Genomic DNA, 15,685 nt, shown 5'->3' on the forward strand with positions numbered 1-15,685 from the left:
TATAAAACGAATATAAATAATATAAAAAGAGATAAAATTGACGAAAAATAACACTAAAAGATATTTTTGAAAAAAAAATCAAATTTAAATACATTTATGAAAATATATAGCTAAAGATAGGCTTCTTATGTAAAAGTCCCTATAGAAATGCCCATTCCTTCATCTTCTTTTCTTCTTCACCGTGAGAGTGATTAGCCGTCCACGAAAATACTATTTTTGGTTGAATCACCAACAATTGTGGCTTCTTCGACGAGACGATGACGACTGTAGGGATTGAATCCCGAGTGGAAGCGTGTGAATGCCTTGGATCTTGAAAATCGATTTTTGAATAAACAAAAAAAGTGTTATAAAACAAAACATATGAAGGATAAACATAAGGAATAACATGCTTTGGAGAGGAGAAACTAAGAGAGAACCATTCTTACTTTTGAAGATTCCCGAGCTCCATGAAAAATCCTCTCGATCTTGCTATGAACGTCTTCTCGATCGAACTTGAACATGACCACGAGAACAACCTTGTTATTCTCAAGGATTCCAATAGAATGATAGGTGGATCCAACTAATTGGAAGAGGAAGAGGTAGAAAGATTTTGCTTAGAGAGTAAAGAGAGGATCTATGTTTTGGTGGCTAGAGTAAATTCACCAAATCAATTATTGCCCCAAAAAGGACCATAAGATAGAATTTATATGGAGAAGGGTTAACCCATTTTCCACGTCTTTCGCACTCAATTAATTAAATAATGTGTATTTAATTAATTAGCACATTAATTAAATAACCATCTATACATTAAATCCAATTTAACATATATATTTAATTAAATAACCATCTATACATTAAATCCAATTTAACGTATATATTTAATTAACATAAATAAATATCTCATGTTTATAAGTATCACCTCTCTATTAATTTAATTAATTCATTCTTTATGAATATAATTTACTTGAATTAGGAAGAGCCCTTCTCATTCAAATATTCCTGTCCAACTTAATTTAAATTATGGATCACATCCAAAATCAATTACATATTAATCACATTAATATATAATTTTCTCAAATTGTTTTGAACAATTCAAATCATTCTTCCTCAATATCCTTTAGTGAGCTAACAAGGAGACCTAGTGGACCTGTAGATTATAAGCTCCAACGATATGAGATTAATTGGTTAAACTCATTAACCAAATTAATCAATATTCGTTAACTGTGGGTATACTCCACTAAAAATCCACAACTGCAGATATATTTCCGTGTCCACGGATATAGACCAATAATAGTAAGTTAGTCTTTCACAAGTGTCCATAACACCAACTAGGTCTTACCGTTCTACCCTCAGGTTACCTCTGTATCCTTAAATACTAATGCTCCTTTAATGAAGAAATTTTTTATGGTCCAACCAATAAACAGAAATCCCTTTCAGGCTAATGAGAGGGTAGAACCATTTGTTCAAGTCCCAGAGACACCATTTAAGGTAACACTCATCTACTGCGATCAAATCAAATCGTACGGCTTTGACCAAAACGTTGATGAGTCTTGTGTCTACAAGAAAACATCAATAGTTTAGTAGTTTTCCTAATATTGTATGTAGACGATAATCCTACTCATTGGGAATGATGTAGGTCTATTGACATCGGTTAAGAACTGGCTAGCAACCCAATTCCAAATGAAAGATTTGGGAGAGACTCAGTTTGTTGTTGGTATTTAGATCTTTTGAGATCGAAAGAACAAAGTGCTAGCGTTGTCTCATGCATCGTACAATAACAAGATGTTGATCAAGTACTCGATGCAAAACTCTAAAAAGGGTCTACTGCCTTCCAGGCATGGAGTTACATTGTCTAAGAAAATGTGTCCTAAGACACCTCAAGAGGTTGAGGAGATAAACGGGTCTCCTATGCATCTACCGTTGGCAGTTTGATGTATGCGATGCTCTGTACTAGACCAGACATCTACTATACTGTAAAGATAGTCAGTAGGTATCAATCTAATTCAGGACAGGGTCACTGAACCGTAGTCAAGAATATCCTCAAGTATCTTCGAAAAACGGGGACTACATGCTCGTGTATGGATCTAAGAATTTGATCCTTACTGGATATACGGACTCTTACTTTCAGACTGATAAGGATTCTCGAAAATCCACTTTAGGGTCAGTGTTCACTTTTAACGGAGAAGCTGTAGTGTGGCGAAGCACTAAGCAGGGGTGCATCACCGACTCCACGATGGAGGCCGAGTATGTAGCGGCTTGTGAAGATGCTAAGGAGGCCGTTTGGCTCAGAAAGTTCTTGATTGATCTGGAAGTTGTTCCAGACATGTCTAGGTCCATCACCCTCTATTGTGATAATAGTGGTGTTGTGGTGAACTGCAGGAAGCCGAGGAGTCACAAGCGCGACAAACATATAGAGCGGAAGCATCATCTCATCCGCGAGATAGTGCATCGAGAGGACGTGATAGTCACAAAGATCATTTTGGAGCACAACGTTGCTGATCCGTTTACGAAGGGTCTCACGACTACAGTTTTTTAGAGTCACCTTCAGAGCATGGGTCGACGTGACTGCCCACAGTTGGACTAGGGCAAGTGGGAGTTTTTTATATTGGACCTTAGTGTCCTAGTTTATTGTTTCGTACACCCTACTTTCTTTAGGACAAGTGGGAGATTGTTGAGGTTGATGCCCTAAACTCTCGTTGGGTCCTGTCGTTTGTAAACACCTGTATTGAACAAACACTTGTGATGTAATAATATATGATATTTTCTTCACTGTTGTCTATGAAACATGAGATGTTTTATTTGCTTTACCACAAACCAATAAACTAAGATCCTTAGTTGTCGTTGTAACTTAAGCATGTATGTGGAGACATACAGGTGGATCATGCCTTAAATGATAACCAAAATGGTCTGTAGTATATGGATATAGGAGGAAAACCTTATCCTGGCGACACTACGGATGCAGCTCGCTTTGTAGATAGTTACATGTGTTGTGACGTGCTGCAAATGGTATAATCCTGATTCTAAATGTGGAGACATGCGAGTAGGGGCGTCCTATACAAAGGAGTTTGTATAAGACCGGACCATAGTTGTTTAGTTTCATTATATAATGTCGTTCATGATAGAGACTTCACTTCACTAGGATGACCATAGATAACATGACCTTAATCCTGAGTGAGTTGAGAACTCTTTCCTTTTGAGGGCGGTCCTTTGATTTGCATGGGTGTGAGTGGCTAGATTACCGACTCAAACCTATCACTTTGGGGATTCATCTGATTAGGGAATTGGGAACTCAACTACACAAGAGGGAATTCACTCTTTTCCTAAAGTAGAGGTAAATAGATAGATTGCTCCCTTAAGGGTTGATTCTGGGGCTTGAACGATGTGGCGCCACACATCTTCTCATGGCCCGAGAGGTATCCACTCATAGTAGGACTATGAGATATTGTTCATTAGAGAGATCAATGGTACTTAAAGAGTTAGATGTAACTACAGGGGCAAAACGATATGTTGACCTAGCTGTACTTACGAGCATCTTTAAAGGGTTATTGTGTTGTTTATTGGTTATATCCGATGGACACAGAAATATATCTGTGGTGAGAAGAGTGTAGCTATCAATCTTTAGTGGAGTGCTTGATAATTAACGGATGGTGGATCTCGTGGCTAAAGAGTTTAGTCAGCTATTCACGTACCATTGAAGCTTCAAGCTACAAGTCCATAAGGTCTCTTTAGTAGCTCAATGGATTCAAGTTGAGAATCAGTTTTTGGGTCAGTTTGAAGTGTTCAATTGACAAGAGGGAGTTTGATTATATATGATATGATAAAACTAGTCAATTATATATGATATAGTTGACATGATGTATAAGATACATTAATTTGAAGAAAATGATATAAATATGATTTATATCTAATAGAGGATAAAAGAACTATGGTTTAAATGTTGCATATGAAGTGATATTGAAATTATAGGTTATAATTATAATATGATAAGTTAATTATTATATTTATTTATAATTAAACAATTATGAGATAATTATTGGTGGTTTTCTCCCTAACCGTGCGTGAAAGTGGGAGATTGCATTCAGTTTTGATAACTGAAAGGATAAAATGAAAATAGTTTTCATTTTGGAAAGGAATCGGTGTTCGCTTCATAATTGTACACTGCCTATCATTTAACTAACGAGAGCCTACACGACAGCTCAAAGTGTTTCCTAAACGATCGTGTACACACGCATCTACCTAAACGATCATATAGCTTTTACTATGCGATCGCGCGCCTGAGCGAGATTCATTAAATGATCGTCTAAACGATCAAACCTGATTACCTACATGATCGTGCACCTTTTCTAAATGATCAAGCACTATACGATAAACACAAATCTTTCCCACTTGCTTGGTCATTGAATACGATCGTTCTTTCCTCCTTCCTTCTATCAAATCCAACAGAGCCCACACCTCTTGGATTCTACTCCGAGAATACCAAGGTCACTGAGTGGTGGTGTTCAAGTTGTTGCTTGTTCGTGTAGAAAATTGTTAGATGTTAAGTGACATCGAGAGATTTGGGTAGATGATTGGCTTGGCGATCACAACGACAACGAGAGGTGTTGTTCCAAGCGAGAGCGAGAGAAAGACAGAAGAAGAGTTCATCAAAGGTATATCTCTCATTACTTTTTATTTAATTGTTAAAAGCATGTCGTAATTTGTTCTGAAATGCATAACTACTGCGTATGTTTGTGAATGTTTGTATTTCTGTCACAATGAATTTTGAACGATCTTGCTTCCGCTCATAATTACTCTTTGATAAGAGTTCCTTCAAGGCCTCTGCCTGATAACTCTCAACCAAAATGCTTTCTATTAGAACTTTATAAATACATAATTAGTTGTAAATTTGTTATATTTTGGTTATTAGTTTGTAACTACTTATTAGTAACCTTTTCTTCATTTCAGAGCCTATATATACATGGATATGTGTATTTTAATTATGAAGAAAGTAGAGTTAATTTCCCTTCATTTTTAGGAATATACAACTCCTTCCTATTCAACACTTGTTATGGTATTGAAGGATTTCCGCAATTTGTGTTGATATTTGGCACTTTCTTTGTTTCCTTGTGCATTAAACCTAGTTCACTCTTCTTCTTCGATTGACCTTATGACTGCACAATGAACACAACATCCTCCATAGCTTCAGATCTTAAAGCTCAACTGAATCCTTACATTCTACATCATTTGATTGTTCCCACAACTAATCTTGTTACTCGACCTCTCACTGATTCAAGCAACTACTCTTCACAGAGCTCTTCCAGGTAAGAATAAGCTCGATTTTGTTAGTGGAACTATCAATAAGCCAACAATGGAAGGTCATCTCCTATCGGCTTGGTAGTGCAACGATTATGTAATTGCCTCATGGATAATTAATTCTGTCTAAAAAAAAAAATAGTTGCGAGCTTAGTTTACAATGGAAATGTCAAAGAATTTTGGGATGAGTTGAAGGAGCAATATGGGTAATCCAATGGCCCTCACGTTTATCAGCTACAAAAAGATCTTGCTGCAACAACATAAGGTAATGTTACTGTTGAAGCTGTTAGGATTGGTGTCCTAATTCTCCCAGAGTCTCGTTGTTTTGTAAAGATACACATTGTTTGATGAATAAAATAAATGTTATTTAATTCTGGCATTTACTCATATCCAATAAACAAAGCTCCTTGGTTATCTTATGTGAACTTAAGTATGTATATGTGATATACAAGTGGATCATGCCTTAAGTGATAACCTAAATAGGTCTGTAGTATAAGGATTAAGGTGGGATACCTGATCCTGGTGACACTACGGATATGGCCCGCTATGTAGAGGTTTGCAAGTGTTGTAAACTACTACTTATGGTAGATCTTGACTACTCATGTGGAGACGTGTGAGGGGGGGTGTCCTATACAAAGAATTTGTATAAGACCTGGACCACAAGATGAATAGACTCTGTATATAACGCCGTTGATACTAGAGACTTACATCTGATCTAAATGACCATAGGTGACACGACCTCAATCCTGAGTGTTTTAGGAACTCCTGTCTTCTCCCACTTACCCAATCGTGTACACGATTATTCATTCCTCCTTCGTCTGCCTCATTCCAAGTCCACACAGAGCCTACCCTCTGGATTATCACACTGAGAATACCAAGGTAACCTTCTAGGTGGTGTCATACTCAACTCGACGCCTTTGAGGTTCTGTGGAGGCCGTTCGTATTCTTGCTGGAGTGTTCGTGACCAGGGTGATCGCGAAGTTCGAGTGCGAAGTGTTCGTGCAGCGGAGCGGTCGTGTTGTTTGAGTGTTTGAGGTTGCTGTGTTCGAGCGTTCGTGAGCAAGGAGCATGGAGACGAGTCTACAAACGTTCGTACTTTTTCTCCTTGTTCATTAGTAGTTTCATGCTGTAATTTCGATATTGATTGTGTAACTGTATGTTTTATTTAGCACTTATGTGAGATAACCTTTTGGTTTGGTTGTTACTACCGTAAATTAAAGTTTCAACCTATATTCAAGAGTTTTGGAACCTTGTCTTGAAGCGAAGGGAGAAATCATTATTGAGCCGTTGTAAAATTTTTATATTTTTCTCCTAAAATAATTTTAGTGAAACTTATAATTTCATATCATAAAATTTAATGTATCTCAAATTAAGTCAACTAATACAAATCCGGTGTCAATCTTTTCTCATTTGTCTTTATTTTATTATCAATTTTATTTCTTTTAAGTTATAGGTTGAATTATTATTATTATTTTTTAAGTCATGAACTCCAAATGATCAATTTAACTATATTTGAGATTAGATGACCAAAATTTTGTTCAGCCATACCTTAAATATAAATAAATAAATATATATATATATATATAATANATATATAATAGTACTCCAGAATATGCAGGCGATGGAAAAGAGAGATCATTATCACCAGGGATTCGAATCCCTAACTTCTTGATTAATAGTTCATTCATTAAACAGTTGAGCTATGTTTATTAGATGATATAATATTAAATTTATAGTTTAAATACTACTTTGATTTTTGTACTTTTAGTTTTGGTTCATTTTGGTCACTACACTTTTAAAATATTTATTTTGGTCCTTATACTTTAAACTTTGGTTCATTTTGGTTCTTAAACTTTAAAAGAGTGATCATTTTAATCTCTTAAAAATGAAGTAAAACTGAATATGAAAGGAATAAAATGGCCACTTTTGAAAGTATAAGGATAAAAATGAACATTTTAAAATCAGAGAGAACAAAATGAACCAAACTTGAAAGTATAAGTACGAAAATGAATATTTTGAAATTATAGAGATCAAAATAAAGTAAAACCAAAAGTATAGTGATCAAAATAGTATTTAAACATAAATTTATCTTTATCTACCGTTTTAAGTTTTGGATGGAATTAACATGATAGTAGAGTAAGTGATGTAAGAGATCATGTGTCGGATCTTAAATGTATTTCGAGTGACAGGCAAACAGAAATCATTGTTGCACCGATTTAAGTTGTATATAAGTAACTAATTAAATAATCCACTTGTATCACATTTTTAAAAGGAAATCAAAGTTTTTTTCTTTATTCTTTTTGCCTCCATGAAATCACTTCTCGTTTTCCTCCTGCTCTTAAGTTTCTTCATCTTTCTTCACCATTTTTAATCTTACCACCCCCATCTCGACAATTCAATCGATCAAGAAGCTCTTTTGAACTGTAAATCCAAAATCAAAAGTGACCTGAATGGAGTTTTAGATTCTTGGAACTCAAATTCCTCCTTTTGCAAATGGCATGGAGTCGTCTGCAACCCCATCAAGCTCCGAGTCATTGCCCTTACACTCAGTAACTCTTCCCTTACCGGAGCCATTTCTTCTCATCTCACAAACCTTTCTTTCCTTCAATTTCTCGACCTTCATAACAACACCATCTCCGACGAAATCCCCTCTGACCTCTACCGCCTTTTCCGGTTAAAATTTCTTGACTTATCCTATTCCCCTGTTCTAGAAACTTGGGAAGATCTAATATCTGAATCTTGAAGAATGCAAATGGAGAAGAAGGATTGGATTCCATTACATCATTAACAAATTCAACTTTCTTGCAGACGTTTAATGTTTCCAGAAATCAATTGATGGGTCAATTACCTTCCTCAATTGGGAATCTCTCGAACTAGCTTTGAAGATTATACATGGGAGACAATCTATTTGGTGGATCCCTGAAGATTATAAGCTCATACATTCAACATTCAAGAAGCTTTTTCACATTTCTTTAATCCTTACAGTTAGTTATTGTAACTACTTGTATAAGAAATTAGTATAAATACTCATTATTTACAAAATTTTAGATCCAACAACTACATAGTTTCAAGAAGAACTTGAAAGATCTGTAAAGAAAAACAGTCTGTGACTTAGCTTCATTAATAAAACTCTCTCCTTCCCGTGGACGTAGGCTTTAATAGCCGAACCGTGTACATCGCTGAGCATTTTCCTTCCCTTTCTTCTCATCGTTTACAAGATAGCTCGATCGTTTACCATTTTTTCTTCATATCGTCTAGAAGATCGACTGATCGTCTACCTTTTCTTTCAGCAATCGTCTACACGATTGCATGTTCGTTTATCTTTTCTTTCTGCCATCATCTACCCGATTGTAAGAGTCCTCCATTGTTTATTCAAAGTAGTCGCACAGATCAAGCAAGAAAGCATTAGGGTTAGAAGAAAGTAAAAGGACACAGAAGGTGGAGAACGAGAGAATCAAAGAGCAAGAGAGAGAGAAAGAAAACTTAATTTGCATTAAACACCCATCAGAAAGAAGTCATTCTTTTCATTTTTCCATCAGACAAAGAGCAGTGGGATTGACCACGTGTAAGGCATCAGCTGGAAAATCGTGGGCTCTTAATAACCAAGTTCTTTACCAACTAAAAGTCTTTGGGACAAAGAACAGGGCTCTCAGTTTGGATCAGCAAAAAGGGCCTCACTTATTTCATCATTTGTGCCAAAAAGTTTAATCAATTCACAGAAGCAGGCCCAACAAAGTGGTATCAGAGCAATAAACATTCAAGATCTCAATTCTTGGAGAATCAAGACACAAGTTTTCATCCAAAATGTCAGTAACGAGGTTCGAGGTGGAGAAATTCGATGGCAAATGAGACTTCGGACTGTGGAAGGCCAAGATCATGGTGATACTCGGCCAGTAGAAAGCCCACAGAGCCCTTTTGATCCATCAACACTCCCTACCACAGTGACAACCCAAGAAAAAGAGGATTGGGAGCTGGCAGCCTACGGTACGTTAGTTCTTAATCTTAGTGACAATGTTCTTAGACAAGTTTTAGATCAAGAAACTGCATATAGAATATGGACTAAGCTAGAAGAGTTGTATGCTACTAAAGACCTTCCTAGCAAAATGTATCTTAGGGAGAAATTCTTCACATTCAAAATGGATTCATCTAAAAGTCTAACTGATAACTTAGATGAATTCAAGAAGATAGTTACTAAATTTAAAACTCTAGGAGAAAAACTTGGTGATGAAAACGAGGCCTATGTGCTTCTAAACTCTTTTCCTGAACCGTATAAAGAAATTAAGAAGGCTCTAAAGTATGGAAGGCATAGTATAAGCACAGACACTATAATCTCAGTCCTAAGAACTAGAGAGCTTGAGCTACAGATTGATAAAAATGATAAACCTAGTGGTGAAGGTCTGTTTGTAAAAGAAAACTTCAAACAAAACCACTCTAAAGACAGAAAACCTCATAACTCAGAAGAAAATAAATCAAAATAGAAAATAAAATGCAAGTACTTTAAGAAAAAAGGACATCTAATAAAAGACTGTTTTATTTTAAAGAGAAAGAACCAAGAGAAAGAGAAGGATTCAAAAGGAAAACAGCCTGAAGCATCTGTTGTAGAGGGTTCATTCATCTACTCAGATGTTTTAGCCTCAACTTTAGATAAATTTAATCATGTAAACCCTCTTGGAAAAGATGATTGGGTTTTAGACTCCGGATGCACCTACCATATGACCTCAATGAAATCTTGGTTTAACACCTTTAAGGAAATAAAAGGAGAAATGATTTATATGGGAAACAACCAAGGCAGTAAAATAGAAGGCATTGGCTCTACTTCCATGGAACTTAATAATGGAACCATCAAACTTCTTAGGAATGTGAGATATGTTCCACTACTTAAGAGAAATCTAATCTCCTTAGGTATGTTAGATACTATAGGGTGTGAATACAGGGGTAAAGGAGGAACTTTTGAGGTGCTAAAGGACTCTAAAGTAATATTAGTTGGAGAAAAGATAAATGACTTATTTGTGGTCAAAGGAGTTGAGATGATGACAGGAGCTTATGTAGCCACCACAAATGAGATCACAGATGCTGATGTATGGCATAAAAGGTTATCTCACATAAGTGCTAAAGGCGTAGAAGTTCTATCTAATCAAGGAATTCTCCCTAAAAGTCTCTCAAAAGATTTAACCTTTTGTGAACACTGTGTTTTAGGGAAAGCCACAAGGCAAAGTTTCACTAAAGCACAACATACCACAAAAGCTATCTTAGACTACATACATTCTGACCTATGGGGTCCAACTCCTACATCAAGCTTAAGTGGCTCAAAGTATTTATTTTCTTTTATTGATGATTTTTCTAGGAAAAGTTGGGTTTACTTCCTTAAAACTAAAGACCAAGTGTTTGATTGGTTTAAGGAATGGAAACTCATGATAGAGAAACAAACTTCTAAAGAAATTAAATACCTAAGAACTGATAATGGACTGAAATTTTGTAGTGAAGAGTTTAACAAATTTTGTAAAGAAACAGGAATTACTAGGCATAGGAAAGTTAGATTCACTCTTCAACAAAATGGAGTTGCTGAAAGACTAAATAGGACAGTCATGGAAAAAAGTTAGATGTCTCCTATCAGATGCAATACTAAGTGAAAATTACTGGGCAGAGGCTACAAGCCACTTTAAATAGATGTCCACATTTCTCCCTAAATTTTTTTACTCCTGAAGAAAAACAGGCCACACATCCACCTAACCTAAAGGTATTTGGATGTGTTGGTTATATTCATCAAAATCAGGGGAAATTAAAATCTAGGGTAGTAAAGTGTATGTTTGTAGGGTTTTTTTGAGGGAGTAAAAGGATTTAAAATGTGGAACCCTATTGAAAAGAGGTTTATTATAAGCAGAGATGTCACTTTCAGAGAAAAAGAAATGTTTATGCAAAAAGAAAGGACATCCTATGAAGTTTCTAATAGCCTTAATACTATTAGGATTGAGGTGGAGTCACCTAAAGTTTCTTCCACTAACCAAAGCCCTACTATAGATTTAGAAGAAGAAGAGGATGCCTCAAATGAGACCACTGGGAATACTGAAGTTGTACTTGATCTAAGTCAGTATTCCTTGGCTAGGGATAGACAAAGAATAGTAATAGTTCCTTCAGCTAGGTATACTGAAAATAACTATATGAACCTAGTTCTAAATGCCACAATAGCTCATAATGACCAAGAACCAACCACTTTTGAAGAGGTAGTGAATTGCCCTAATGCTAGGTCTTGGATTCAAGCTATGTGTGAAGAGATGAAGTCACTCACTGTCAATAATACCTGGACCCTAGCTCCTCTTCCTAAAGGTTGTAAACCTATAACCTCTAAATGGATATACAAACTAAAGGAAGGTTCTACCAAAGAAGAAAAGCCTAGGTACAAGGCAAGGTTAGTGGCTAAAGATTTTACTTAGAGAGGGAATAGACTATACTAAAATCTTTTCACCAGTAGTGAAACAAACCTCTATTAGGCTACTTTTATCTCTAGTTGCTCAGTATAATCTAGAACTAGATCAACTAGATGTTAAAATTTCCTTTCTACATGGAAACTTAGATGAGGTTATCTATATGGTTCAACCTAAAGGGTTTGAGGAAAAAGGTAAGGAAGAAGTTATATTGTCTCTTAAATAAGTCAATATATGGTCTAAAATAATCCCCTAGATGCTGGTATAGAAGGTTTAATGACTACATAGAAAGTATAGGTTTTCATAGATATTTGTTCTTATATTAACTCTACTACCTATAAGAACAAAGTCTACCTATTACTCTATGTTGATGATATGTTACTAGTAGAAAAATCTAAGGAGGATTTAACTCATGTAAAAAATCTCCTGAAGAGAGAATTTGACATGAAGGACTTGGGTCAGTCTAGAAAGATCCTTGGGATAGAAATTCAAAGGGATAGAACATCCTCAACCCTAACCATAAGTCAACTAAGCTACTGTGAAAAGGTAATAAACAGAGTCAATATGTCAAATGCAAAACCAGTCACCATACCAATTGCTACACACTTTAAACTTTCCTCTAAGAACTCACTAGAAAGAGATAGACATAGAACATTTAACTCAAATGCAATCAATTCCTTATAATTAAGCAGTAGGGAGTCTAATGTATTTAATGATATCTACTAGACCAGACTTATCATACAACACTAGTTTAGTTAGTAGATACATGTCTAAACCTAGAAGAAGACATTGGGAAGTAACAAAATGGATTTTAAGATATCTTATTTGGTCTAAACAATTGAAATTAATATATCAAAGTATTAATGAATCAAATTTAGAGCTATATGGATATGTTGATTCAGATTTTGTAAGTGACCAAGACAAAAGGAGATCTCTAACAGGTTATCTATTCTTATTTGGTCCTAACTTGCTGTGTTGGAAAGCAAATTTACAGTCAATCACAGCTTTGTCAACCACAGAAGCAGAGTACATGGCAATATCAGAAGCAATAAAGAAAGCACTGTGGTTAAAAGGATTGATGAAGGACTTTGGTATTAATCAAATAGTAGTTAAAATCTATTGTGATAACCAAAGTGCTATTCACCTCTCCAAAAACCCTCAGTATCATTCAAGGACCAAACATATAGATATCAAGTATCACTTTTTCAGAGACAGAATAGAGAAAGGAGAAGTCGAGGTGTTAAAAGTTCATACCACCGAGAATGCAGCCGACATGCTTACCAAACCTGTGAGTAAACTCAAGCTTGCTAATTGTCTTGGTCAGATCGGGTTTCTGCTTCCTGAAAAAGGGTGAAGACATGTTAAATCCAGAAGGAAAAGAGGTTGCATGTTGAGCTTAAGGTGGAGATTTGAAGATTATAAGCTCATACATTCAACATTCAAGAAGCTTTTTCACATTTCTTTAATCTTTACAGTTAGTTATTGTAACTACTTTTATCAAAAATTAGTATAAATACTCATCATTTACAAAATTTTAGATACAACAACTACATAGCTTCAAAAAGAACTTGAAAGATCTGTAAAGAAAAAGAGTCTATGACTTAGCTTCACTAATAAAACTCTCTCCTTCCCGTGGACGTAGGCTTTAATAACCGAACCACATACATCGCTAAGCATTTTCCTTCCCTTTCTTCTCATTGTCTACAAGATAGCTCGATCGTTTACCATTTTTTCTTCATATCGTCTAGAAGATCGACCGATCGTCTATCTTTTCTTTTAGCAATTGTCTACACGATTGCATGTTCGTTTACTTTTTCTTTCTGCCATCGTCTACCCGATTGCAAGACTCCTCCATCGTTTACTCAAAGCAGTCGCACAGATCAAGCAAGAAAGCATTAGGGTTAGAAGAACGTAAAAGAACACAGAAGGTAGAGAACGGGAGAATCAGAGAGCAAGAGAGAGAGAGAAAAATTAATTTGCATTAAACACCCATAAAAAAGAAGTTATTCTTTTCATTTTTCCATCAGACAAAGAGCAGTGGGATTGACCACGTGTAAGGTATCAGCTGGAAAATCGTGGGCTCTTAATAACCAAGTTCTCTACCAACCAAAAGTCTTTGGGGCAAAGAACAGGGCTCTCAGTTTGGATCAGCAAAAAGGGCCTCACTTATTTCATCATTTGGGCCAAAAAGTTTCATCAGTTCACAGAAGCAGGCCCAACAATCCCTTCCTAAAGAAATTGGAAACTTGGGGAATCTTGGTATGATTGAATTGGAATTGAATTTCTTTAGTGAATAGATCCCTTCTTCATTGGAAAATCTTAGAAATTTGGAGAGCTTATTGTTGAGCAATAATTTTCTCTCTGGTTCCATTCCAAACACTCTAACAAATTTAACTTTTATCTTCGTAATGGGGTTAGAAGGAAACAGACTAAGTGGGGAACTCCCTTGGATTTCAACACCGAATGTATAGTTCCTTTGTTCTTCTGGCTATGGTTCTTTCGAGGGTTTTGAAGTTGGACCAAATACAAAGAATGAATCTATATCTGTGTAGAAAAGTTGCTGGCCGGCAGCCGCTCAACTATTTGCGACGGGGATTGAACTCGCGCGTGGTGGATTCACTACCTTTCTTTTTTGCAAATTATGATTTTTTGTGCATTGGAGGGGGTTCCCAATTGAATCCACACTAAAAGGAGGACCACAAGCTCGGGGCACGAGTCCTCCAACTTCGGTGTTTGAATTATTTGAATCTTGGACAAAATGGGTTCATTGGTAATATACCAAATGGTTTACTCATCTTGAAAAGATTGGATTATTTGGATGTTTGGTTCAACAAACTATTTGGTTCTTTGCCCTATGAAATTGAAAATTTGATAATGCTTCGGTATTGGATCTCTCTGACAATGAACTTTCAGAATCAATTCCATCCGTCATTGGAGATTTCACAAATCTTGAAGCCCTGTTCTTGTCTAATAACTCCTTCCAAGGTCCAATTCTAATTACACTCACAAACATTAGAGGAATCGAATATATAGACCTTTCGTTCAACGAATTAACCGGAAAAATCCTACCACTTGGTTCATTGCCATATCTCTAAAGCTTGAATCTTCTTCAAACAACCTCCAAGGAGAAGTCCCCAAAAATGGCGTCTTTCTCAATGCATCTGCAGTTCTCCTATCATAGAACTCCGAGCTGTGGCGAAGTACCTCAATTGGGGTTACCAACTAGTCTTCCATTTCGAAAATCGAACACAAAACGAACAATTGGAATCATCGTTGGAGCTATTTGCGTCGGTGTTAGTGTTACAGTAATTGCTCTGTTTTTCTATGTCAAAAACAGAGAGAAGCAGCCTGGTCCACCGACCATGATTTCATTCGATGGACAGCACCGAGCGTATTCCTTCTATGACTTAAAGGCCGTAACAGGAAATTTCAGTGAAGAGAATCTAATTAGAAGAGGGAGTTTCGGAGCTGTGTACAGAGGAGTAATGAGAGATGGAGGTTTGGCCGCCATTAAAGTTCTTGACATGGACCAAAATGATGTCGTAAAGAGCTTTATGGTTGAGTGTGAAGCTTTTAGGTATATTAGGCATCGGAATCTGGTGAAGATTCTAAGTGCTTGTTTGGGATTAGATTTCAAAGCGTTGGTATTCCAGTACATGGAAAATAGGAATTTGGAAAGTTGGATTCATGGAAACAGATGAGACGAGGAAAACAAAAGTGGGTTAAGTTTGAAACAGAGGATTGATATTTCGGTGGATGTTGCGGCGGCGATGGAGTATCTTCACCATGGATGTGAAGCTCCGATTGTTGATTATGATTTGAAGCCAAGTAATGTTCTCTTGGACGAAAACATGGTGGGTCATGTTACAGACTTTGGTCTTGCAAGAATGCTTCAAAATCAAAACGATTTGCCGAATCACCAACAAAATAACACCATTGACCTTAAAATATCTATCGACTACATTGTTCCAGGTAACACTCCTCCTTTTTTA

At 36.2% G+C, this 15,685-nt stretch overlaps 1 protein-coding gene across 1 annotated transcript; it reads left to right on the forward strand.

Annotated features, from left to right (window-relative positions):
• The first annotated feature begins 14,833 nt into the window (after positions 1-14,833).
• LOC120090797 (probable LRR receptor-like serine/threonine-protein kinase At3g47570) lies at positions 14,834-15,394 on the forward strand. The gene has a single exon (XM_039048506.1). The coding sequence runs from the start codon at positions 14,834-14,836 to the stop codon at positions 15,392-15,394; it is 561 nt and encodes a 186-aa protein (XP_038904434.1).
• Positions 15,395-15,685: the final 291 nt, after the last annotated feature.

This window comes from Benincasa hispida, chromosome 11 (genome assembly GCF_009727055.1).
Source record: "Benincasa hispida cultivar B227 chromosome 11, ASM972705v1, whole genome shotgun sequence".
Classification (NCBI taxonomy): domain Eukaryota; kingdom Viridiplantae; phylum Streptophyta; class Magnoliopsida; order Cucurbitales; family Cucurbitaceae; genus Benincasa; species Benincasa hispida.